Genomic DNA, 26,721 nt, shown 5'->3' with positions numbered 1-26,721 from the left:
ACCACACACACCACTCAGTACGTACACACCACACACACCTCTCAGTACGTATACACCACACACACCTCTCCGTACGTATACACCACACACACCTCTCAGTATGTATACAAAACAGACACCTCTCAGTACATATACACCACACACCTCTCAGTATGTATACACCACACACACCTCTCAGTAAGCATACACCACACACACCTCTCAGTACGTATACACCACACACACCTCTCAGTATGTATACACCACACACACCTCTCAGTATGTATACACCACACACACCTCTCAGTACGTATACACCACACACACCTCTCAGTACGTATACATCACACACACACCTCAGTATTTATACACCACACACACCTCTCAATAAGTATACACCACACACACCTCTCAGGACGTATACACCACACACACACTCTTAGTACATATACACCACACACACCTCTCAGTAAGCATACACCACACACACCTCTCAGTACATATAAATCACACACACCTCTCAGTATATACACTACATACACCTCTCAGTAGATATACACCACACACACCTCTCAGTACATATACACCTCACACACCTCTCAGTACATATACACCACACACACCTCTCAGTATATACACTACATACACCTCTCAGTAGATATACACCACACACACCTCTCAGTACATATACACCTCACACACCTCTCAGTACATATACACCACACACACCTCTCAGTATATACACTACATACACCTCTCAGTACGTATACACCACACTCACCTCTCAGTACGTATACACCACACACACCTCTCAGTACGTATACATCACACACATCTCTCAGTATTTATACACTACATACACCTCTCAGTACATATACACCACACACATCTCTCAGTACGTATAAACCACACACACCTCCAAGTACGTATACACCACACACACCTCCAAGTACGTATACACCACACACACCTCTCAGGATGTATACATCACACACACCACTCAGTACGTACACACCACACACACCTCTCAGTAAGTATACGCCACACACACCTCTAAGTACATATACGCCACACACACCTCTCAGTACGTATACACCACACACACCTCTCAGTACGTATACACACACACCTCTCAGTACATATACACCACATACCTCTCAGTACGTATACACCACACACCTCTAAGTAAGTATACACCAAACACACACTCTTAGTACATATAAACCACACACACCTCTCAGTACGTATATACCACACACACCTCTAAGTACGTATACACCACACACACCTCCAAGTACGTATACACCACACACACACTCTTAGTACATATACACCACACACACCTCTCAGTACGTATACACCACACACACCTCTCAGTATATACACTACATACACCTTTCAGTACATATGCACCACACACACCTCTAAGTACATATAAACCACACACACCTCTCAGTATGTCTACACCACACACACCTCTCAGTAAGCATACACCACACACACCTCTCAGTAAGCATACAACACACACACCTCTCAGTACATATAAATCACACACACACCTCTCAGTATATACACTACATACACCTCTCAGTAGATATACACCACACACACCTCTCAGTACATATACACCTCACACACCTCTCAGTACATATACACCACACACACCTCTCAGTATATACACTACATACACCTCTCAGTACATATATACCACACACATCTCTCAGTACGTATACACCACACACACCTCCAAGTACTTATACACCACACACACCTCTCAGGATGTATACATCACACACACCACTCAGTACATACACACCACACACACCTCTCAGTAAGTATACGCCACACACACCTCTAAGTACATATACGCCACACACACCTCTCAGGATGTATACATCACACACATCACTCAGTACGTACACACCACACACACCTCTCAGTAAGTATACGCCACACACACCTCTAAGTACATATACGCCACACACACCTCTCAGGATGTATACATCACACACACCACTCAGTACGTACACACCACACACACCTCTCAGTACGTATACACCACACACACCTCTCCGTACGTATACACCACACACACCTCTCAGTATGTATACACCACACACACCTCTCAGTATGTATACACCACACACACCTCTCAGTATACACACTACATGCACCTCTCAGTACATATACACCACACACACCTCTCAGTATGCATACACCACACACACCTCTCAGTATGTATACACCACACACACCTCTCAGTATATACACTACATGCACCTCTCAGTACGTATACACCACACACACCTCTCAGTACGTATACACCACACACACCTCTCCGTACGTATACACCACACACACCTAAGCGTACGTATACACCACACACACCTCTCAGTATGTATACACCACACACCTCTCAGTAAGCATACACCACACACACCACTCAGTACGTACACACCACACACACCTCTCAGTACGTATACACCACACACACCTCTCCGTACGTATACACCACACACACCTCTCAGTATGTATACAAAACAGACACCTCTCAGTACGTATACACCACACACCTCTCAGTATGTATACACCACACACACCTCTCAGTAAGCATACACCACACACACCTCTCAGTACGTATACACCACACACACCTCTCAGTATGTATACACCACACACACCTCTCAGTAAGCATACACCACACACACCTCTCAGTAAGCATACACCACACACACCTCTCAGTACATATACATCACACACACCTCTCTGTATATACACTACATACACCTCTCAGTAGATATACAGCACACACACCTCTCAGTACCTATACACCTCACACACCTCTCAGTACATATATACCACACACACCTCTCAGTATATACACTACATACACCTCTCAGTACATATACACCACACACACCTCTCAGTACGTATACACCACACTCACCTCTCAGTACGTATACACCACACACACCTCTCAGTACGTATACATCACACACACCTCTCAGTATTTATACACCACACACACCTCTCAATAAGTATACACCACACACACCTCTCAGGACGTATACACCACACACACACCCTTAGTACATATACACCACACACACCTCTCAGTATGTATACAACACACACACTTCTCAGTATATATACACACACACCTCTCAGTATGTATACACCACACACACCTCTCAGTATATACACTACATAGACCTCTCAGTAAGTATACACCACACACCTCTAAGTATATACACTACATACACCTCAGTACATGTACGCCACACACACCTCTCAGTACATATACACCACACACACCTCTCAGTATGTATACACCACACACACCTCTGAGTATATACACTACATACACCTCAGTACATATACACCACACACACCTCTAAGTACGTATACACCACACACCTCTCAGTATATACACTACATACACCTCTCAGTACATATACACCACACACACCTCTCAGTATATACACTACATACACCTCTCAGTGCATATACACCACACACACCTCTAATTACGTATACAACACGTACACCTCTCAGTACATATACACCACACACACCCCTCAGTACATATACACCACACAATTCTCAGTACGTATACACCACACACACCTCTCAGTATATACACTACATACACCTGTCAGTACATATACACCACACACACCTCTCAGTATATACACTACATACACCTATCAGTACATATACACCACACACACCTCTCAGTACGTATACACCACACACAACTCTCAGTACGTATACACCACACACACCTCTCAGGACGTATACACCAAACACACACTCTTAGTACATATACACCACACACACCTCTCAGTACGTATACACCACACACACCTCTCAGTATATACACTACATACACCTCTCAGTACGTATACATCACACACAGCTCTCAGTATTTATACACCACACACACCTCTCAGTATCTACACTACATACACCTCTCACTACGTATACACCACACACATCTCTCAGTACGTATACACCACACACACCTCCAAGTACGTATACACCACACACACCTCTGATTATATACACTACATACACCTCAGTACATATACACCACACACACCTCTAAGTACGTATGCACCACACACCTCTCAGTATATACACTACATACACCTCTCAGTACATATACACCACACACACCTCTCAGTATATACACTACAAACACCTCTCAGTGCATATACACCACACACACCTCTAATTACGTATACAACACGTACACCTCTCAGTACATATACACCACACACCCCTCAGTACATATACACCACACAATTCTCAGTACGTATACACCACACACACCTCTCAGTATATACACTACATACACCTCTCAGTACATATACACCACACATACCTCTAAGTACGTATGCACCACACACCTCTCAGTATATACACTACATACACCTCTTAGTACATATACACCACACACACCTCTCAGTATATACACTACATACACCTATCAGTACATATACACCACACACACCTCTCAGTACGTATACACCACACACAACTCTCAGTACGTATACACCACACACACCTCTCAGGACGTATACACCACACACACACTCTTAGTACATATACACCACACACAACTCTCAGTACGTATACACCACACACACCTCTCAGGACGTATACACCAAACACACACTCTTAGTACATATACACCACACACACCTCTCAGTACGTATACACCACACACACCTCTCAGTATATACACTACATACACCTCTCAGTACGTATACATCACACACAGCTCTCAGTATTTATACACCACACACACCTCTCAGTATCTACACTACATACACCTCTCACTACGTATACACCACACACATCTCTCAGTACGTATACACCACACACACCTCCAAGTACGTATACACCACACACACCTCTGATTATATACACTACATACACCTCAGTACATATACACCACACACACCTCTAAGTACGTATGCACCACACACCTCTCAGTATATACACTACATACACCTCTCAGTACATATACACCACACACACCTCTCAGTATATACACTACAAACACCTCTCAGTGCATATACACCACACACACCTCTAATTACGTATACAACACGTACACCTCTCAGTACATATACACCACACACCCCTCAGTACATATACACCACACAATTCTCAGTACGTATACACCACACACACCTCTCAGTATATACACTACATACACCTCTCAGTACATATACACCACACATACCTCTAAGTACGTATGCACCACACACCTCTCAGTATATACACTACATACACCTCTTAGTACATATACACCACACACACCTCTCAGTATATACACTACATACACCTATCAGTACATATACACCACACACACCTCTCAGTACGTATACACCACACACAACTCTCAGTACGTATACACCACACACACCTCTCAGGACGTATACACCACACACACACTCTTAGTACATATACACCACACACACCTCTCAGTACGTATACACCACACACACCTCTCAGTATATACACTACATACACCTCTCAGTACGTATACATCACACACAGCTCTCAGTATTTATACACCACACACACCTCTCAATAAGTATACACCACACACCTCTCAGGACGTATACACCACACACACACTCTTAGTACATATACAGCACACACACCTCTCAGTACATATACACCATACACATCTATAAGTACGTATACACCACAAACCTTTCAGTATATACACTACATGCACCTCTCAGTACATATACAGCACACACACCTCTCAGTATGTATACACCACACACACTTCTCAGTATGTATACAAACACACCTCTCAGTATGTATACCCCACACACTTCTCAGTATATACACTACATAGACCTTTCAGTAAGTATACACCACACACACCTCTAAGTACGTATACACCACACACACCTCTCAGTACCTATACACCACACACACCTCTCAGTACGTATACACCACACACACCTCTCAGTATATACACTACATACACCTCTCAGTACATATACACCACACACACCTCTCAGTACGTATACACCACACACACCTCTCAGTACGTATACACCACACACACCTCTCAGTAAGTATACACCACACACACCTCTCAGTAAGTATACACCACACACACCTCTCAGTACATATACACCACACACACCTCTCAGTATATACACTACATACACCTCTCAGTACATATACACCACACACACCTCTCAGTACATATACACCACATACACCTCTCAGTACATATACACCACACACACCTCTAAGTACGTATACACCACACACACCTCTCAGTACCTATACACCACACACACACCTCTCAGTATGTATACACCACACACACCTCTCAGTACATATACACCACACACACCTCTCAGTACATATACACCACACACACCTCTCAGTACGTATACACCACACACACCTCTCAGTACGTATACACCACACACACCTCTCAGTATATACACTACATACACCTCTCAGTACATATACACCACACACACCTCTCAGTACGTATACACCACACACACCTCTCAGTACGTATACACCACACACACCTCTCAGTAAGTATACACCACACACACCTCTCAGTAAGTATACACCACACACACCTCTCAGTACATATACACCACACACACCTCTCAGTATATACACTACATACACCTCTCAGTACATATACACCACACACACCTCTCAGTACATATACACCACACAATTCTCAGTACGTATACACCACACACACCTCTCAGTATATACACTACATACACCTCTCAGTACATATACACCACACACACCTCTAATTACGTATACACCACACACCTCTCAGTATGTATCCACCAAGTTTCAAGTTTCAGGTTTGGTTTATTTGTCACTTACATAGTCATACACAGTATAACTCGCAGTGAAATGTTTGAGATTGCTCTGTCCAAACTGAGGAAAAAGAAAAACAGGGATGCATAGAGAAATATGTGTGTATATATATATATATATATATATATATATATATATATATACACACACAAAAATATATTAACAATGTATGTACAATATATGTATTATTTTGTTTATATACACATTGTACAATGTATATATGGATATGTATATATGTATGTACACAATGTACAGTTCCATCTTGTAATTAAACAGTTATATGTTACATGGTGGTGGTGGCCCCCACAGTTTATCAGTTTACCTGATTCAGGGCCCGAATGACCTGGGGAAGAAAGTCCTCTTCAGTCTCTCTGTCTTGGTCTTCAGGGAGTGAAAGTGCTTCCCTGACCTCAACAGAGAGAAGAGCCTATTGTAGGGATGGGTGGGGTCCTTCACAGTCCTCCTGGCCTTGGTCTGGCACTGCTTGTAGCAGATGGTCTGCAGGTCAGGAAGTTCTGTATGATTGATGCGCTCTGCTGAACGCACCACCCTTTAGATTGCTTGTCTGTCCTGCTTGGTGCTGTTCCCAAACCAGACTGTGATGTTCCCTGTGAGGATGCTCTCGATAGTGCAGGTGTAGAAGTTCCGGAGTACCTTGCAGGGCAATCTGAAATCTCTTAGGCGTCTGAGGTGGTAAAGACGCTGACAAGCCTTCTTTGCCAGGGAGTTGGTATGGCGGGACCAGGACAGGTCCTGCGAGATGTGAACGCCAAGGTACCTGAAACTGTCTACTCTCTCCACCGTGGTTCCACTGATCCTCACAGGTTGGTAGTGCCGCTCCTGCTTCTTGCTGCAATCCACGATCAGCTCCTTTGTCTTACTGATGTTTAGGAGGAGATTATTTTCCTGGCATCAGTTTTCCAGGTGTTTAATCTCCTCCAGGTAGGCCCTCTCATCGTTGTCCGAGATCAGGCCCATGACAACGGTGTCATCAGCAAACTTGACAATGATGGTGGAGCTGGAAGTGCCTGTGCAGTCGTAGGTGTACAGTGAGTAGAGCAGGGGGCTTAGGACACAACCCTGAGGAGCTCCAGTGCTGAGGGTGAGGGTGGATGAGGCGCAGTTGCCCACCCGTACTGATTGTGGTCTGTCTGTTATGAAGTTGGAGATCCAGTCGCACAGGGATGTATGCAGTCCTAGATCCTCCAACTTAGTAGTGAGCAGGGAGGGGATGATAGTGTTAAATGCTGAACTGTAGTGGACAAACAGCATTTTAACATAATTACCCCTCCCTTTGTCCAGGTGGGTCAGTGTGGTGTGGAGCAGATGTGCAATTGCATCATCAGTGCAGCGGTTGTGGCGGTATGCAAACTGCAGTGGGCCCATGGAGGCTGGCAGTGAAGATGTGATGAAATCTCTGACTAGCTTTTTGAAAGCACTTCATCACGACTGATGTGAGGGCAACAGGGTAGTCATTGAGGCCGGAGGGTCGAGGTTTCTTCAGGACGGGGACGATGGTGAATCGCTTGAAGCTGGACGGGACGATACCGAGCGTCAGGGAGAGATTGAAGATGTCAGTGAATACCGGGGCAAGCTGATCTGCGCAGGCTTTGAGGACCCTCCCGCAGATACCGTCTGGTCCCACAGCCTTCCTGGTATTCACCCTTTTAAACACTCTCCTCACGTCACTCTCTGTGATGATGAGAGGGTGTTGTTCTATGGTGGGCTCTGCACATGCACCGTTGGCTGCGCCGATAGTACCAATAGTACTAGCGCTGTTAGCATTGCCGCTGCTAGCATTAGCGCTGCTAGATGTAGACTCGAAGTGAGCGAAGAATGTATTCAGCTCATTCGCCAGAGACTCATCCGCACTCATTAGTCCGGAGGGTGGGCTCCTGTAATCCGTGATCGTCCACCACACACTCCTCTTAGTACGTATACACCACACACACCTCTCAGTACGTATACACCACACACACACCTCTCAGTATATACACTACATTCAAGTTTCAAGTTTGGTTTATTTGTCACATACATAGTCATACACAGTACAACGTGCAGTGAAATGGTGGTAAAAATGAAGTTCACACAGTGCAGTGTCCATGTTAGCCTGAGGTGGGATGTACACGGTGTTGATGATGACCGAAGTGAACTCCCGGGGAAGGTAGAAGGGACGAAGCTTGAGGGCGAGCAGCTCCAGGTTGGGTGAGCAGGAGCAGGCGAGAGTAACAACGTTGGCATTGTTGCACCAGCTGTTGTTTACCATCACACACACTCCGCCGCCTCTCGACTTCCCCAAATCTGCCGTCCTGTCCATGCGGTGAACCGAGAAGAACTCAGCCGGCTGTATAGCGTGGTTTGGTACCGCTGGGTTCAGCCACGACTTGGTGAAGCAGAGGAGATTGCAGTCCCGAATGTCCCTCTGGAACTTTATCCTGGCCCGGAGGTCGTCTAGCTTGTTGTCCAGAGACTGGACGTTGGCTAGCAGGATGCTGGGTAAGGGAGCTCGGTGTGCCCGAGCCCTCAGCCTGTTCCTGACGCCGGCTCGCTTCCCTCGCGGCCTTTTCCTCGCGCCGCGTCTTCTGTTTTCCCTCAGGATCTCCGTCGGCCATCTTGGGTCCGAGGTTACAGACGGCTTGAGGTGAGTGCTATGTAGATTAAGAGAAATAAGGGCATCTCTGCTGTACGAGATACGTGCCGTGGTGTGTAGAGAAGGGCTGCGGAGAAGTCAGGGGTAGCGGGAAGAGCGAAAAGAACGAAAAAGATAGCGAAAAGAGCGAAAAAAGTGCCAGGTGTGGACGGAGCAGTCGTGACGGCAGCCGACCTCACCGGCGCCATCTTGCTCTACATACACCTCTCAGTACACACACCACACACCTCTCAGTATGTATACACCACGCACAGCTCTCAGTATGTATACACACACACCTCTCAGTATGTATACACACACACCTCTCAGTATGTATACACCACGCACAGCTCTCAGTATGTATACACCACACACACCTCTCAGTATGTATACACCACCCACACCTCTTAGTATGTATACAACACACACACCTCTCAGTACATATACACCAGACACACCTCCAAGTATGTATACACCAGACACACCTCCAAGTATGTATACACCACACACACCTCTTAGTACATATACACCACATACACCTCTCAGTAAGTATAGACCACATACACCTCTCAGTACATATACACCACACACACCTCTTAGTACATATACACCTTTCAGTAAGTATACACCACACAGACCTCTTAGTAGATATACACCACACACACCTCTCAGTAAGTATACACCACATACACCTCTCAGTACATATACACCACACACACCTCCAAGTACGTATACACCACACACACCTCTCAGTACATATACACCACACACACCTCCAAGTACGTATACACCACACACACCTCTTAGTACATATACACCACACACACCTCTCAGTACGTATACACCACACACCTCTCTGTATGTATACACCACCCACATCTCTCAGTATGTATACACCACGCACACCTCTTAGTATGTATACAACACACACACCTCTCAGTATGTATACAACACACACACCTCTCAGTACATATACACCACACACACCTCCAAGTATGTATACACCACACACACCTCTTAGAACATATACACCACATACACCTCTCAGTACATATACACCTCCAAGTACGTATACACCACACACACCTCTTAGTACATATACACCACATACACCTTTCAGTAAGTATACACCACACAGACCTCTTAGTAGATATACACCACACACACCTCTCAGTAAGTATACACCACACACACCTCTCAGTACATATACACCACACACACCTCCAAGTATGTATACACCACACACACCTCTTAGTACATATACACCACATACACCTCTCAGTAAGTATACATCACATACACCTCTCAGTACATATACACCACACACACCTCTGAGTACATATACACCACACACACCTCCAAGTACGTATACACCACACACCTCTCAGTACGTATACACCACACACACCTCTGAGTACATATACACCACACACACCTCCAAGTACCTATACACCACACACACCTCTTAGTACATATACACCACATACACCTTTCAGTAAGTATACACCACACAGACCACTTAGTAGATATACACCACACACACCTCTCAGTAAGTATACACCACACACACCTCTTAGTACATATACACCACATACACGTCTCAGTAAGTATAGACCACATACACCTCTCAGTACATATACACCACACACACCTCTTAGTACATATACACCTTTCAGTAAGTATACACCACACAGACCTCTTAGTAGATATACACCACACACACCTCTCAGTAAGTATACACCACATACACCTCTCAGTACATATACACCACACACACCTCCAAGTACGTATACACCACACACACCTCTCAGTACGTATACACCACCCACACCTCTCAGTATGTATACACCACACACACCTCTCAGTATGTATACACAAACACCTCTCAGTACGTATACACCACACAAACCTCTCAGTACGTATACACCACCCACACCTCTCAGTATGTATACACACACACCTCTCAGTATGTATACACCACATACACCTCTCAGTATGTATACACCACATACACCTCTCAGTATGTATACACCACATACACCTCTCAGTATGTATACTCCACACACACCTCTCAGTACATATACACCACACACACCTCCAAGTACGTATACACCACACACACCTCTCAGTACGTATACACCACCCACACCTCTCAGTATGTATACACCACACACACCTCTCAGTATGTATACACAAACACCTCTCAGTACGTATACACCACACAAACCTCTCAGTACGTATACACCACCCACACCTCTCAGTATGTATACACACACACCTCTCAGTATGTATACACAAACACCTCTCAGTACGTATACACCACACAAACCTCTCAGTACGTATACACCACCCACACCTCTCAGTATGTATACACACACACCTCTCAGTATGTATACACACACACCTCTCAGTATGTATACACCACATACACCTCTCAGTATGTATACACCACATACACCTCTCAGTATGTATACTCCACACACACCTCTCAGTACATATACACCAAACACACCTCTCAGTATGTATACACAACACACACCTCTCAGTATATACACTACATACATCTGCACACTTACGTGTCCACCACAGACACCTCTCAGTATGTATACACCACACACATCTCTCAGTGCATATATACCACTTACACCTCTCAGTATGTATACAACACACACACCTCTCAGTACATATACACCACACACACCTCCAAGTATGTATACACCACACACACCTCTTAGTACATATACACCACATACACCTCTCAGTAAGTATACACCACATACACCTCTCAGTACATATACACCACATACACCTCTCAGTACATATACACCACATACACCTCTCAGTAAGTATACACCACATACACCTCTCAGTACATATACACCACACACACCTCTTAGTACATATACACCACACACACCTCTCAGTAAGTATACACCACACACACCTCTCAGCATATACACTACATGCACCTCTCAGTACATATACACCACGCACACCTCTCAGTATGTATACACACACACCTCTCAGTATGTATACACACACCTCTCAGTATGTATACACACACACCTCTCAGTATGTATACTCCACACACACCTCTCAGTACATATACACCAAACACACCTCTCAGTATGTATACACAACACACACCTCTCAGTATATACAGTACATACATCTGCACACGTACGTGTCCACCACAGACACCTCTCAGTATGTATACACCACACACCTCTCAGTATGTATACACCACACACCTCTAAGTAAGTATACACCACACACATACTCTTAGTACATATAAACCACACACACCTCTCAGTACGTATACACCACACACACCTCTCTGTATATACACTACATACACCTCTCAGTAAGTATACACCACACACACCTCTCAGTGCATATATACCACACACACCTCTCAGTAAGTATACACCACACACACCTCTCAGTACGTATACACCACACACACCTCTCAGTATATACACTACATACACCTCTCAGTACATATACACCACACACACCTCTTAGTATGTATACACCACATACACCTCTCAGTATGTATACACCACACACACCTCTCAGTATGTATACACATACACCTCTCAGTACGTATACACCACACACACCTCTCTGTATATACACTACATACACCTCTCAGTAAGTATACACCACACACATCTCTCAGTGCATATATACCGCATACACCTCTCAGTATGTATACAGCACACACACCTCTCAGTACGTATACACCACACACACCTCTCAGTATATACACTACATACACCTCTCAGTACATATACACCACACACACCTCTCAGTACATATACACCACACACACCTCTTAGTATGTATACACCACACACACCTCTCAGTGTGTATACACCACACACACCTTTCAGTATGAATACACCACATACACCTCTCAATATGTATACACCACACACACCTTTCAGTAAGTATACACCACACACACATCTCAGTAAGTATACACCACACACACCTCTCAGTACATATACACCACACACACACTCTTAGTACATATACACCACACACACCTCTCAGTACGTATACACCACACACACCTCTCAGTAAGTATACACCACACACACCTTTCAGTATGAATACACCACATACACCTCTCAGTATGTATACACCACACACACCTCTAAGTACTGAATAGGACCAGCTAAATCACAAAGCCGTGTGCCTGTGTGCTCGTGTGTCCACATGCTTCATGTATGGCATGCAGAGGGCTGGTATCTGCGTTCCCATTCAGGGGGCCCTGCCGAAAGAGCTTTACGAGGGTCCGTGCCCCCTGGGCAACAGGTGCTCATTGCTCAGCTATTACTAGTGCAGTGGGTGCTGGGTTAGGATGTGCTTGGCTGTAGCACTATTGTCTGTGATCTCCACAGACAATAATCACCATCACCACCCTGCACAGAAGCTGCAGAGATGCCTAACAGGAGGAATTCTGCACACGTCTAGTCCATTCCTTTGATCTGATCTTACCAGAAGACTTTGGGGCTTATAAACAATTGTCAGAGACGTCAGCTTGTCGCTATGACACGTGACATAAGCGGGGGGGTGGGGCATGCGAGGGGGCATTTGGGGGGTTATGGGAGGGGGCAGGGGGCTCCTCTGTTCTGGAGAGTTTAGGGTTTAGGGTGCAACTGTTAATGTCTATGGTTGCAGTTTTATATTTGTATTTATATGAGATCTCTCTCGTACCATCCCTGAAGCACACGCAGCGCATGCGGAAAGGTTTTAGACCCTGTCAGGTTTTTCACATTTTCCTATTTTTCAGACTCATCAGTCTACACACAATGCTCCACCAGTGAGTTTTGGTTTTTTTTTTAATGTTTTGCGAATGTACTAAAACATTTGAAAAATGAAATATTTATTGAAATAAATATTCATATCTTTTACTTGGTACGTGGTCAAAGCCCACTTGGCAGTAATGGCTCAAGTCTTCTTGAGAACGATTGTGAAAGGCCAGCGTGCCTGTCTGGTGGAGGGTTCCCTCCTTGGCTGGGTCACTCAAGGTCAGCCCGGTTGGCTCGGAGTGTTTGTGCACATCCATCTTCAGAAGGCCATAACAAAGGCTCTGAATACTTATGTAAATAAGAGTTTTGATTTTTAATACATTTACTTTTTGCATAATTGATGCCATTTTAAAATGAGTATAAAACACCAAAATGTTGAAAATGTAAAGGGTTCCAAAATGTTTAGCAATGCACTGTAAATAACTAGCACCTTGTCTGTGAAACAACGAACTACTCAATAGACTAGGTATTTTCATCCATTTTTTAACAAACCTTTTGTTCGAAATGATATGTGTGTTAGATTAATGATTTTTAATATGTTTGCATATGTAAGGGGGCTACCAGTACATTCCCTAGTAAAATACTGCAGTTAACCTCCCTGGTACAGTGTGCACAGGGCAGCGCTGGTCTTGTTACATGATGTGTTACATGTTGTCTAATTTGTTGTGTTATGGGTTGTGTTACAGGTTGATGTTTTGCAAAGTGGAAAACGTCAGCACGTTACCACTCCAACTCCTAAACAGCCACAGCCCTGTCCTTCCCTAGATCTTTCAGGCCCACACCATCCTGAACAAGGCTGTACGCACTGTTGCTACAGAAAGGAGCCTGCGGCGTTTGATTCCCGGATGGGCGATAGTCCTCCATCACCTTAAAAAAGTCTCATCATATCTGGAACTCATGGCGGTCTGGTGAAGGCCTGACACCTGTTATGGTGTGGCAGCTTTGAAAGGTCTGACTCAGTATTGACTCAGTATTGACTCAGTATTGAGTCAGTGCTGTGTACGTGTGGACAAACCGCCAGGGTCGGGTGTAACCGTGCCGCGGGTTGTGATGACCAAGGTCCTCGCTCTGCCGCTCAGCTGAGATAGCGTGAAAGGAGAGAAGGAGGGGGTGTGGGGGTGTTTTGGGGTACCCCAATCTTCTTCCCTCCCCCTCCCTACCAGAGGTCATCGGATAGAGGGGTGTCAGCTTACACACTCTGCACTGAGGCCAGAGACAGTTCTATTTTTGCAGGCACTATTTAAAGCTTGAAGTGGAAGCAGGCAAGAGCAGGGAGGCGGGCCTTAATGAGCAGGGAGGCGGGTCTTAATGAGCAGGGAGGCGGGTCTTAATGAGCAGGGAGGCAGGTCTTAATGTTTTCATCCACCCACTGCTCCCATTTCAATATTTCCTCCCCTTCATGGAGACCAGGGATGTTAACACAAAAGCCATGAATTATTCTTTATTCCTTTATTCCCTTATTTCTCTTTTACCTTACTCTCCAATTCTCTTATTCCCTTATTCCATAATTCTCTTTTCTATTATTCCCTTATTCCTTTATTCTCTTATTCTTATTCCCTTATTCCCATATTCTATTATCCCTTTATTCTCTTATTCCCTAATTCTCTTTTCTCTTATTCCATTATTCTCTTATTCACTTATTCCCATTTTCCATTATTCCCTTATTCTCTTATTCACTTATTCCCATATTCCATTATTCCCTTATCTTCTTCCCTTATTCCCATATTCCATTATTCCTTTATTCTGTTTCATGTCACAATGCTCATATTTCTGCCACCAGCCTGCCACACTGTAGCAAGAAAAATATATTGTTGTTGGAAAGACAAAATGGCTCTTTGAGTATCCCTTCTGAGATTTAAATCTGTTATTAAAATGCAGGAACTGTGTTGCAGGAAGTGAGCTTTAGATGAAATACCACAGGAACAGTCAGGCAGTTTGTGACTAAAAATGTTGAATACACTTGGAACCATATGAAAAGCTCTGGGTCAGGATTCAGCAAAGTGCTAAGAGCTGGGCAGAGGTCACAGGTCGACCTGCTGAAATAAACAAACACAGTGAGGAAACCTTCCGCATGACGACACCAAAGAAAACCTAATAGTCTTGTTAAAGTTTCTGCCTGGGCTGCATCTGTCAGTCTCTGCTGGCCAAGTGTCCAGGAACACTGCCAATCTCTAAGCCTTGGTGAGCTGGAGGGCACAGTGCCAACCGGGCACGTCGCCAGCCGGGTGCTCTGCTGCACACCAGCTGTTTCAGAGGTCTGGTGAAGCATCATTACTCACCACTAACTATTACAACATACAAATGAAAAGGAAAATATGCACTACATCATTTTATGTTTCTTATTCATAATTAATAGCTGCATCATGTAACATGTATCAACCTTTAAAAGCAAAAGTGTTTCATGGGGTTGGGAGTGGAGGATCTGGCTTCTTTGTGGGTGTTTTTGTACCATGTGTCATCTGTGTTTATCTAAAACATTGTGACAGGGTGAAAATTGTGAAATTACATGGTAGTCATATTGGGAAATATGTCTTCACATTAGAGGCCAAGTCACCCACAAAGGTGAGGCAGCGCACAGGTGAGGCAGCGCACAGGTGAGGCAGCGCACAGGTGAGGCAGCGCACAGGTCACAAAGAAGGCAGCTCACCCTCTGTCACATCCTCACATCGCCTGTTGAAGTTTTCGTAGGAGTCCCAGCGGATGAGGGGATCCTGGGTGTTGTAGTCTACGGAAACACTGGGGCCATTCTCCAGATGATCCATCCCTGTGGGTCACACACATGCACATGGGTGATGTCGTCCCCCGTCACGCCTACAGGATCAGAAGCTGAATTCGGCATCACAAGCTAACCTCGGATCTTCTCTGGCCCAAACGAAAAGATAAACTCCACTTTCCCATCCTCAGGGTATCTGTCATCTGTTAAAATACATTTTCATGATTAGTCAGTAACTTTTTACATATACACAGTAGACCACCCCTCTGTAATGTGTTTCATGTTGGTGTAAAAACAGAAGGAGCCTAAGAACAGAGTGACCTCGGAAAGTCTCGTCCAGGTCGCTCTTGGTGAAAACCACGCCTAAATCATGCACGGCACACGTGTGGAACTGAACACGGAAGATCACGTCCCTGCTGGGGTTCCGATAGCGCTTGTGGTAACACTTTAACTGCAAGATAGAGAGAATTCCTCAAAGAATAGAGGACATTACTCTGGAATATTAAAAACACACAAATGCCTTGTCATGACTTGGAAGGGTTTACTTTCTATATGCAATAAAATCATTTAGCACCAGTGATTTGTAAATTCTGTAAACCTACAGGGCATAATTGTAATGCTGTTATTGGCAGGATGCAGCTTCGGGATGGTGTATTGTGTTTTTACCAGTATATCTCCCTTTAGAAGCAGGCCGGGTTCAATGGTGATACAGATGCTTGTCTCACTGTCACCTTGAACATTACTGTGAGAACACAGAGATGAGAAACGCACATGTACACCATTATTACAGGGCCACTTAAGAACATCCAGACCAGACAGCGGGAGAAGCCAGATAAACGGCCATCTTCTGCTGAACTCACACAAGGAACAGGAATATGAAAATTTAAACTCCCATTTTAAATTCATCCGAGCTCAACGGCTCGGCAAAATCTATGGAAATCAAGTGGAAGGTCGTTAGGAGATTGAGGATAACGATGATGAAGGGACTGCCATGGGGAGGGAAGTCATAATGTCCATTAATAATGTCCCTCTCATTAAAGCACGTGGGGGGCTCAGGCACTGTGTCTGACAATGTCTCATACACACCGGTGCAGATTAACATTAATCTAACAGGTTAATCCCAGAGAGTTCATCTGGAAACACACACACACACACACTCTCAGACTCCATCCATACATATAGTACACATGTTCATGCACCATACACACATCAACCATCAATCTCACGTATACATAGAATATAAAGCATGTACAGTACTTACTATATACCAGATGTGTATACAGGCTGCATGGCCTGGTAAATCTTGAGGAAGGGTCTGCAACCTACGATAGTGTGAAAAATAACCTCTTTACTCGTTAAATTAAAGCCAATCGATCTGTACATTACTTATCTATCCATACAATGCCTATCTATCTGTACATTACCTATCTATCCATACAATGCCTATCAATCTGTACATTACCTATCCATACAATGCCTATCTATCTGTACATTACCTATCTATCCATACAATGCCTATCTATCTGTACATTACCTATCTATCCATACAATGCCTATCTATTTGTACATTACCTATCTATCCATACAATGCCTATCAATCTGTACATTACCTATCTATCCATACAGTGCCTATCTATCTGTACATTACCTATCTATCCATACAATGCCTATCTATCTGTACATTACCTATCTATCCATACAATGCCTATCTATCTGTACATTACCTATCTATCCATACAATGCCTATCTATCTGTACATTACCTATCTATCCATACAATGCCTATCAATCTGTACATTACCTATCTATCCATACAATGCCTATCTATCTGTACACTACCTATCTATCCATACAATGCCTATCTATCTGTACACTACCTATCTATCCATACAATGCTTATCTATCTGTACACTACCTATCTATCCATACAATGCTTATCTATCTGTACATTACCTATCTATCCATACAATGCCTATCTATCTGTACATTACCTATCTATCCATACAATGCCTATCAATCTGTACACTACCTATCTATCCATACAATGCCTATCTATCTGTACACTACCTATCTATCCATACAATGCTTATCTATCTGTACATTACCTATCTATCCATTCAATGCCTATCTATCTGTACATTACCTATCTATCCATACAATGCCTATCAATCTGTACATTACCTATCTATCCATACAATGCCAATCTATCAGTACATTACCTATCTATCCATACAATGCCTATCAATCTGTACATTACCTATCTATCCATACAATGCCTATCTATCTGTACATTACCTATTTATCCATACAATGCCAATCTATCTGTACATTACCTATCTATCCATACAATGCCTATCAATCTGTACATTACCTATCTATCCATACAATGCCAATCTATCTGTACATTACCTATCTATCCATACAATGCCTATCTATCTGTACATTACCTATCTATCCATACAATGCCTATCTATCTGTACATTACCTATCTATCCATACAATGCCTATCTATCTGTACATTACTTATCTATCCATACAATGCCTATCTATCTGTACATTACCTATCTATCCATACAATGCCTATCAATCTGTACATTACCTATCTATCCATACAATGCCAATCTATCTGTACATTACCTATCTATCCATACAATGCCTATCTATCTGTACATTACCTATCTATCCATACAATGCCTATCAATCTGTACATTACCTATCTATCCATACAATACCTATCAATCTGTACATTACCTATCTATCCATACAATGCCAATCTATCTGTACATTACCTATCTATCCATACAATGCCTATCAATCTGTACATTACCTATCTATCCATACAATGCCTATCTATCTGTACATTACCTATCTATCCATACAATGCCTATCTATCTGTACATTACTTATCTATCCATACAATGCCTATCTATCTGTACATTACCTATCTATCCATACAATGCCTATCTATCTGTACATTACCTATCTATCCATACAATGCCTATCAATCTGTACATTACCTATCTATCCATACAATGCCAATCTATCTGTACATTACCTATCTATCCATACAATGCCTATCTACCTGTACATTACCTATCTATCCATACAATGCCTATCTATCTGTACATTACCTATCTATCCATACAATACCTATCAATCTGTACATTACCTATCTATCCATACAATGCCTATCTATCTGTACATTACCTATCTATCCATACAATACCTATCAATCTGTACATTACCTATCTATCCATACAATGCCTATTTATCTGTACATTACCTATCTATCCATACAATGCCTATCTATCTGTACATTACCTATTTGTACATTACCTATCTATGTGTACATTACCTATTTATCCATACAATGCCAATCTATCTGTACATTACTTATCTATCCATACAATGCCAATCTATCTGTACATTACCTATCTATCCATACAATGCCTATCAATCTGTACATTACCTATCTATCCATACAATGCCTATCTATCTGTACATTACCTATCTATCCATACAATGCCTATCTATCTGTACATTACTTATCTATCCATACAATGCCTATCTATCTGTACATTACCTATCTATCCATACAATGCCTATCTATCTGTACATTACCTATCTATCCATACAATGCCTATCAATCTGTACATTACCTATCTATCCATACAATGCCAATCTATCTGTACATTACCTATCTATCCATACAATGCCTATCTATCTGTACATTACCTATCTATCCATACAATGCCTATCTATCTGTACATTACCTATCTATCCATACAATACCTATCAATCTGTACATTACCTATCTATCCATACAATGCCTATCTATCTGTACATTACCTATCTATCCATACAATACCTATCAATCTGTACATTACCTATCTATCCATACAATGCCTATTTATCTGTACATTACCTATCTATCCATACAATGCCTATCTATCTGTACATTACCTATTTGTACATTACCTATCTATGTGTACATTACCTATTTATCCATACAATGCCAATCTATCTGTACATTACCTATCTATCCATACAATGCCTATCAATCTGTACATTACCTATCTATCCATACAATGCCAATCTATCTGTACATTACCTATCTATCCATACAATGCCTATCTATCTGTACATTACCTATCTATCCATACAATGCCTATCTATCTGTACATTACCTATCTATCCATACAATGCCTATCTATCTGTACATTACTTATCTATCCATACAATGCCTATCTATCTGTACATTACCTATCTATCCATACAATGCCTATCAATCTGTACATTACCTATCTATCCATACAATGCCAATCTATCTGTACATTACCTATCTATCCATACAATGCCTATCTATCTGTACATTACCTATCTATCCATACAATGCCTATCAATCTGTACATTACCTATCTATCCATACAATACCTATCAATCTGTACATTACCTATCTATCCATACAATGCCAATCTATCTGTACATTACCTATCTATCCATACAATGCCTATCAATCTGTACATTACCTATCTATCCATACAATGCCTATCTATCTGTACATTACCTATCTATCCATACAATGCCTATCTATCTGTACATTACTTATCTATCCATACAATGCCTATCTATCTGTACATTACCTATCTATCCATACAATGCCTATCTATCTGTACATTACCTATCTATCCATACAATGCCTATCAATCTGTACATTACCTATCTATCCATACAATGCCAATCTATCTGTACATTACCTATCTATCCATACAATGCCTATCTATCTGTACATTACCTATCTATCCATACAATGCCTATCTATCTGTACATTACCTATCTATCCATACAATACCTATCAATCTGTACATTACCTATCTATCCATACAATGCCTATCTATCTGTACATTACCTATCTATCCATACAATACCTATCAATCTGTACATTACCTATCTATCCATACAATGCCTATTTATCTGTATATTACCTATCTATCCATACAATGCCTATCTATCTGTACATTACCTATTTGTACATTACCTATCTATGTGTACAATGCCTATCCATCTATACAGTCTCTGTAGGATACATGCTACCAGGTCTGACACATTAGCAGATGTTAGCAGAGTTCACACTGGGGTTATTCCACACAGATGGGGTATTCTAGGTACCATGCAGGTAGATCAGAGTACCATACAGCTGAGGTGTTCTAGGTACAACAAAGGTGAGGTGTTCTAGGTACCACACAGGTGGGGTGTTCTTGGTACTACATAGTTGGGGTGTTCTAAGTACCACATACTTGGGGTGTTCTAGGTACCATGCAGGTGGGGTGTTCTTGGTACCACATAGTTGGGGTGTTCTAGGTACCACATACTTGGGGTGTTCTAGGTACCATGCAGGTGGGGTGTTCTTGGTACCACATAGTTGGGGTGTTCTAGGTACCACATACTTGGGGTGTTCTAGGTACCATGCAGGTGGGGTGTTCTTGGTACCACATAGTTGGGGTGTTCTAGGTACCACATACTTGGGGTGTTCTAGGTACCATGCAGGTGGGGTGTTCTTGGTACCACATACTTGGGGTGTTCTAGGTACCACATACTTGGGGTGTTCTAGGTACCATGCAGGTGGGGTGTTCTTGGTACCACATACTTGGGGTGTTCTAGGTACCATGCAGGTAGATCAGAGTGTTATTCTCACCTCCTTTAGACTCAAAATTAGGGATGCCATGCATGATGACATGGTGAAGGAACAGGGGCTTGTTGTTGATCTTTATATGACCAGAAAGTAGTCCAGCAAAGTACTGCACATACCTGCCAAGACACACACACACAGTCTAACTATTACTGAGTCGCGCAGATGTTCAGAGTCATTCATTCTTTGCACTCTCATTGTGTAATTTAATAATTAAATAATCTGACAACTACACCAGCTGCAGTGTGAAAAGAATGTAAACACAGAAGGCATACTGTTGATCACCACAGTGCGCGCACACACACACACACACACACACACACACACACACACACACACACCAGCACGGTGCAGTGCATTTCACCTCACAGTGGAAGGTAGAGGCACAAGGAGGCTTAAAGATGGGACTCAGGACTGAGGTTCAAAGCAAAGGCTAAGAGTAAAGGCTGTGGGTGGGGCTTGTGGGTGGGGGTTGTGGGTGGAGGCTGAGGGTGGAGGCTGAGGATGGAGGCTGTCAGAGCGGCGCAGGCGGGGGTGGCACCGGGCCTGCTGGCTGCGGCGCCACTCACCTCCTCTGCGATGGCTGGCCCACAGGCATGGCTTTGTCTTCGTAAAACCGCTTCATGGCAAACCGGTCCAGGGCCTGATCCGCACTGCGGGGCGCAGCAGACAGCACACACTCAGACGGCGACAGCCGGAGCAGTCTCCCTCGACTGCGCGGGTCTACCGCCACACACACCACCTTACCGAGCTACAGAACTGGCAGGGATTTGATACCACGAGAAAAAAACACCTCAAAACACACTCTCTGCTCGCACCTGGCTGAGATGCTGCTGTAATGCATGTAGGCTGCCACCACTACCCCAGTTCTTCCTCGGTTTCCCTGGGAAACGGAACAAAAACACACATCGGGGGGAAAAGACCAAAATGTAAGACATGGAACTGCCCAAAAGTGTTTATAGTGCATCTGAGATTCCTGTGCAAATCAGCCAGGACGCTATGATCGCTACGGTGTGTCACGCTGAGAGAGCGGAGCACACTCCTGAGAGATGAAAATGCACAAATGTCACGACACTTTTCACTGAGAGCAGAATAGTGTGGAACAGCAGCGGAGAACATCACTATATACACGAAGGCCATTCAATCAGCCTGAGGGTTCTGATTGGATGACGTTAACCCCCATCACTTGCCCGTTTTCTTTTTTCCCCTTGTTTTTCTGAAGCCGAAAAGCTTAATTTTCCACAGCAGGGGAAAAGCTGATCTAGTTGCCATAACAACGTTTTTTTTCCTGGTTGTAAAGGATTCTTTATTTGCTGCAGACGGATCCAGTTCCGTTTTTAAGTGGGACGCTTTTTGTAATCGCAACAGTGGGACGTTATTTGGGGTCATTGTAGCAGGGCAGTCTTTGGGGTCACTACAGCAGGGCGGTCATTGGGGTCACTACAGCGGGGCAGTCTTTGGGGTCACTACAGTGGGGCAGTCTTTGGGGTCATTACAATGGGGCGGTCATTGGGGTCACTACAGCGGGGCAGTCTTTGGGGTCACTACAGTGGGGCAGTCTTTGGGGTCATTACAGTGGGGCGGTCATTGGGGTCACTACAGCGGGGCAGTCTTTGGGGTCACTACAGTGGGGCAGTCTTTGGGGTCACTACAGCTGGGCAAAGCGAGTACGAGAGCATTATCCCCTGCTCACCTTTTCAGACTGATTTCACCTTTGACCTTGGCACCTTGATGTCATCAGGTCATGCACAGGATACAAAAAGCAGTTTACTGCAATGTTTAGTACCATGGGATTTGTGCTGTGCTTAGTGCCATGGGTTGGATTCCATGTTCAGGGCCGTGGGTTTAGTGCCATGTTTAGGGCCGTGGGATTAGTGCCATTTTTAGGGGTTTAGTGCCATGTTTAGGGCCATGGGTTTAGTGCCATGTTTAGGGGTTTAGTGACATGTTTAGGGCCGTGGGTTTAGTGCCATGTTTAGGGGTTTAGTGACATGTTTAGGGCCGTCGGTTTGGTACAATGTTTAGGGGTTTAGTGCCATGTTTAGGGGTTTAGTGCCATGTTTAGGGCCATGGGTTTAGTGCCATGTTTAGGGGTTTAGTGACATGTTTAGGGCCGTGGGTTTAGTGCCATGTTTAGGGGTTTAGTGACATGTTTAGGGCCGTGGGTTTAGTGCCATGTTTAGGGGTTTAGTGCCATGTTTAGGGGTTTAGTGCCATGTTTAGGGCCATGGGTTTAGTGCCATGTTTAGGGGTTTAGTGCCATGTTTAGGGCCATGGGTTTAGTGCCATGTTTAGGGGTTTAGTGACATGTTTAGGGCCGTGGGTTTAGGGGTCTAGGGCTCGCGTACATCTATCTCTCCAAGAACTGCTTCCCTTCTTGAACCAGAACAATAGCACCCTCTACTGTTTAAAATTGTTTAAAAGACAACTGGCAAATCCCTACCTAATGTTTTCCACACATGCTAAAGACATTTACAAAAGTACTGAATGGTACAGTTTTAATATGATAACTATTTATGTTGCACATGTGCAGGACAGGAACGGGGGCCACCTTGTTGTGCAGGACCACCACGTTGTGAGGGTCTGCAGTGAGCCAGGTCTCCATGGCCTTGCAAATGCTGCAGATCTTGTCCAGAGCAGGAGCATGATGGTCAGGCCAGCCAAAGTCCAGCACCTGCCGGCACAGAACACACACACACACACGCAGAACACACACACACACACACACACACAGAACACACAGAGAGAACACACACGCAGAGCACATGTGCACACACAGAATAAATGCACATGCAGAATAAACGCACACGCAAAGAACGCACGCAGAACACGCAATAAAGCACAATCAAAACACACGCACACACATAGAACACACACACGCAGGACACACGCACACACAGAATAAATGCACACACAGAACACACACACACACAGAACACACACACAGGCAGAACACACACACAGGCAGAACACACACACACATACAGAACACACACGCACGCAGAACACACACGCACGCAGAACACACACACGCAGAATAAATGCAGTCATAGAATAAACACACTCAGAACACACACAAACAGAATAAATGCGCATGCAGAATAAACGCACACGCAAAGAACACACACAGAACACATAATAAAGCACAATCAAAACACAAACACACAGGACATGCACACACAGAATAAATGCACATGCAGAAGACACACACACACACACAGAATGCACGCACACACACACAGAACACACATACACACATACACACACACACACACACATACATATATATATATATATATATATATATATAATGTATATATATGTATATATGTGTGTGTGTGTGTGTGTGTGTGTATATATATATATATATATATATATATATATATATATATATATATATATATATATATATATATATATATATATATATATATATATATACATACATATACATACATATATTACACACACACACATACATTATATATATATATATATAAAATCACAGACACACAAGCTTTACTCACCTTTGGGTTGAGTTTGGTGATGTCATGCCTCCTCTCACTGAGGTTCAGCAGCTGAAACCAACACAGAACATTTGAAATCTCACTCCGTTATAACTTGTATGCATTTCTAACATCTACATGCTACCTTGTGTCCCTTTCCAGTCCAGTACGCCACAACGTTACTCCCTCGCGCAACACGCTGTCTGACTCGGCACACCACCATTATACATGCTGGGGCAGAATATACCAACTTACAATGTTTAACCTCACCAAAGTCACCAATGTGACACACTGATCCAGCGGAGCTCAAGCTATATGAGTACCTGCTCATAAAATGGCACCCTACCTTTATGGCATTTAGCAGGCAATTTTATCCAAAGCAGCTTACAATTGTGACTGAGTACAATTTGAGCAACTGAGGGTTAAGGGCCTTGCTCAGGAGTCCAACTGTGGCAACTTGGCAGTGGTGGGACTTGAATTGGCAACCTTCTG

The 26,721-nt window shown here is 43.5% G+C and overlaps 1 protein-coding gene across 7 annotated transcripts in view; it reads right to left on the bottom strand.

Annotated features, from left to right (window-relative positions):
- tns1a (tensin 1a) overlaps positions 1-26,721 on the bottom strand; it is a 113,508-nt gene that overhangs the window by 29,950 nt on the left and 56,837 nt on the right. For all 7 annotated transcript variants that reach the window (XM_081710408.1, XM_081710410.1, XM_081710409.1 and 4 more), the window contains 10 exons: positions 26,251-26,301; positions 25,275-25,397; positions 23,542-23,606; positions 23,293-23,376; positions 22,730-22,842; positions 18,297-18,357; positions 17,702-17,777; positions 17,357-17,486; positions 17,173-17,238; positions 16,970-17,086 (listed from right to left, as the gene is read on the bottom strand). In XM_081710408.1, the coding sequence (XP_081566534.1) occupies positions 16,970-17,086; positions 17,173-17,238; positions 17,357-17,486; positions 17,702-17,777; positions 18,297-18,357; positions 22,730-22,842; positions 23,293-23,376; positions 23,542-23,606; positions 25,275-25,397; positions 26,251-26,301 (886 nt within the window). The remainder of the gene's footprint in view (positions 1-16,969; positions 17,087-17,172; positions 17,239-17,356; positions 17,487-17,701; positions 17,778-18,296; positions 18,358-22,729; positions 22,843-23,292; positions 23,377-23,541; positions 23,607-25,274; positions 25,398-26,250; positions 26,302-26,721) is intronic.

This window comes from Electrophorus electricus, chromosome 3, assembly GCF_041902795.1.
Source record: "Electrophorus electricus isolate QZ-2024a chromosome 3, ASM4190279v1, whole genome shotgun sequence".
In the NCBI taxonomy this organism is placed as follows: domain Eukaryota; kingdom Metazoa; phylum Chordata; class Actinopteri; order Gymnotiformes; family Gymnotidae; genus Electrophorus; species Electrophorus electricus.
Note: the sequence above shows the minus strand (reverse complement) of the source record. Positions and strands in the feature narration are given on the sequence as shown.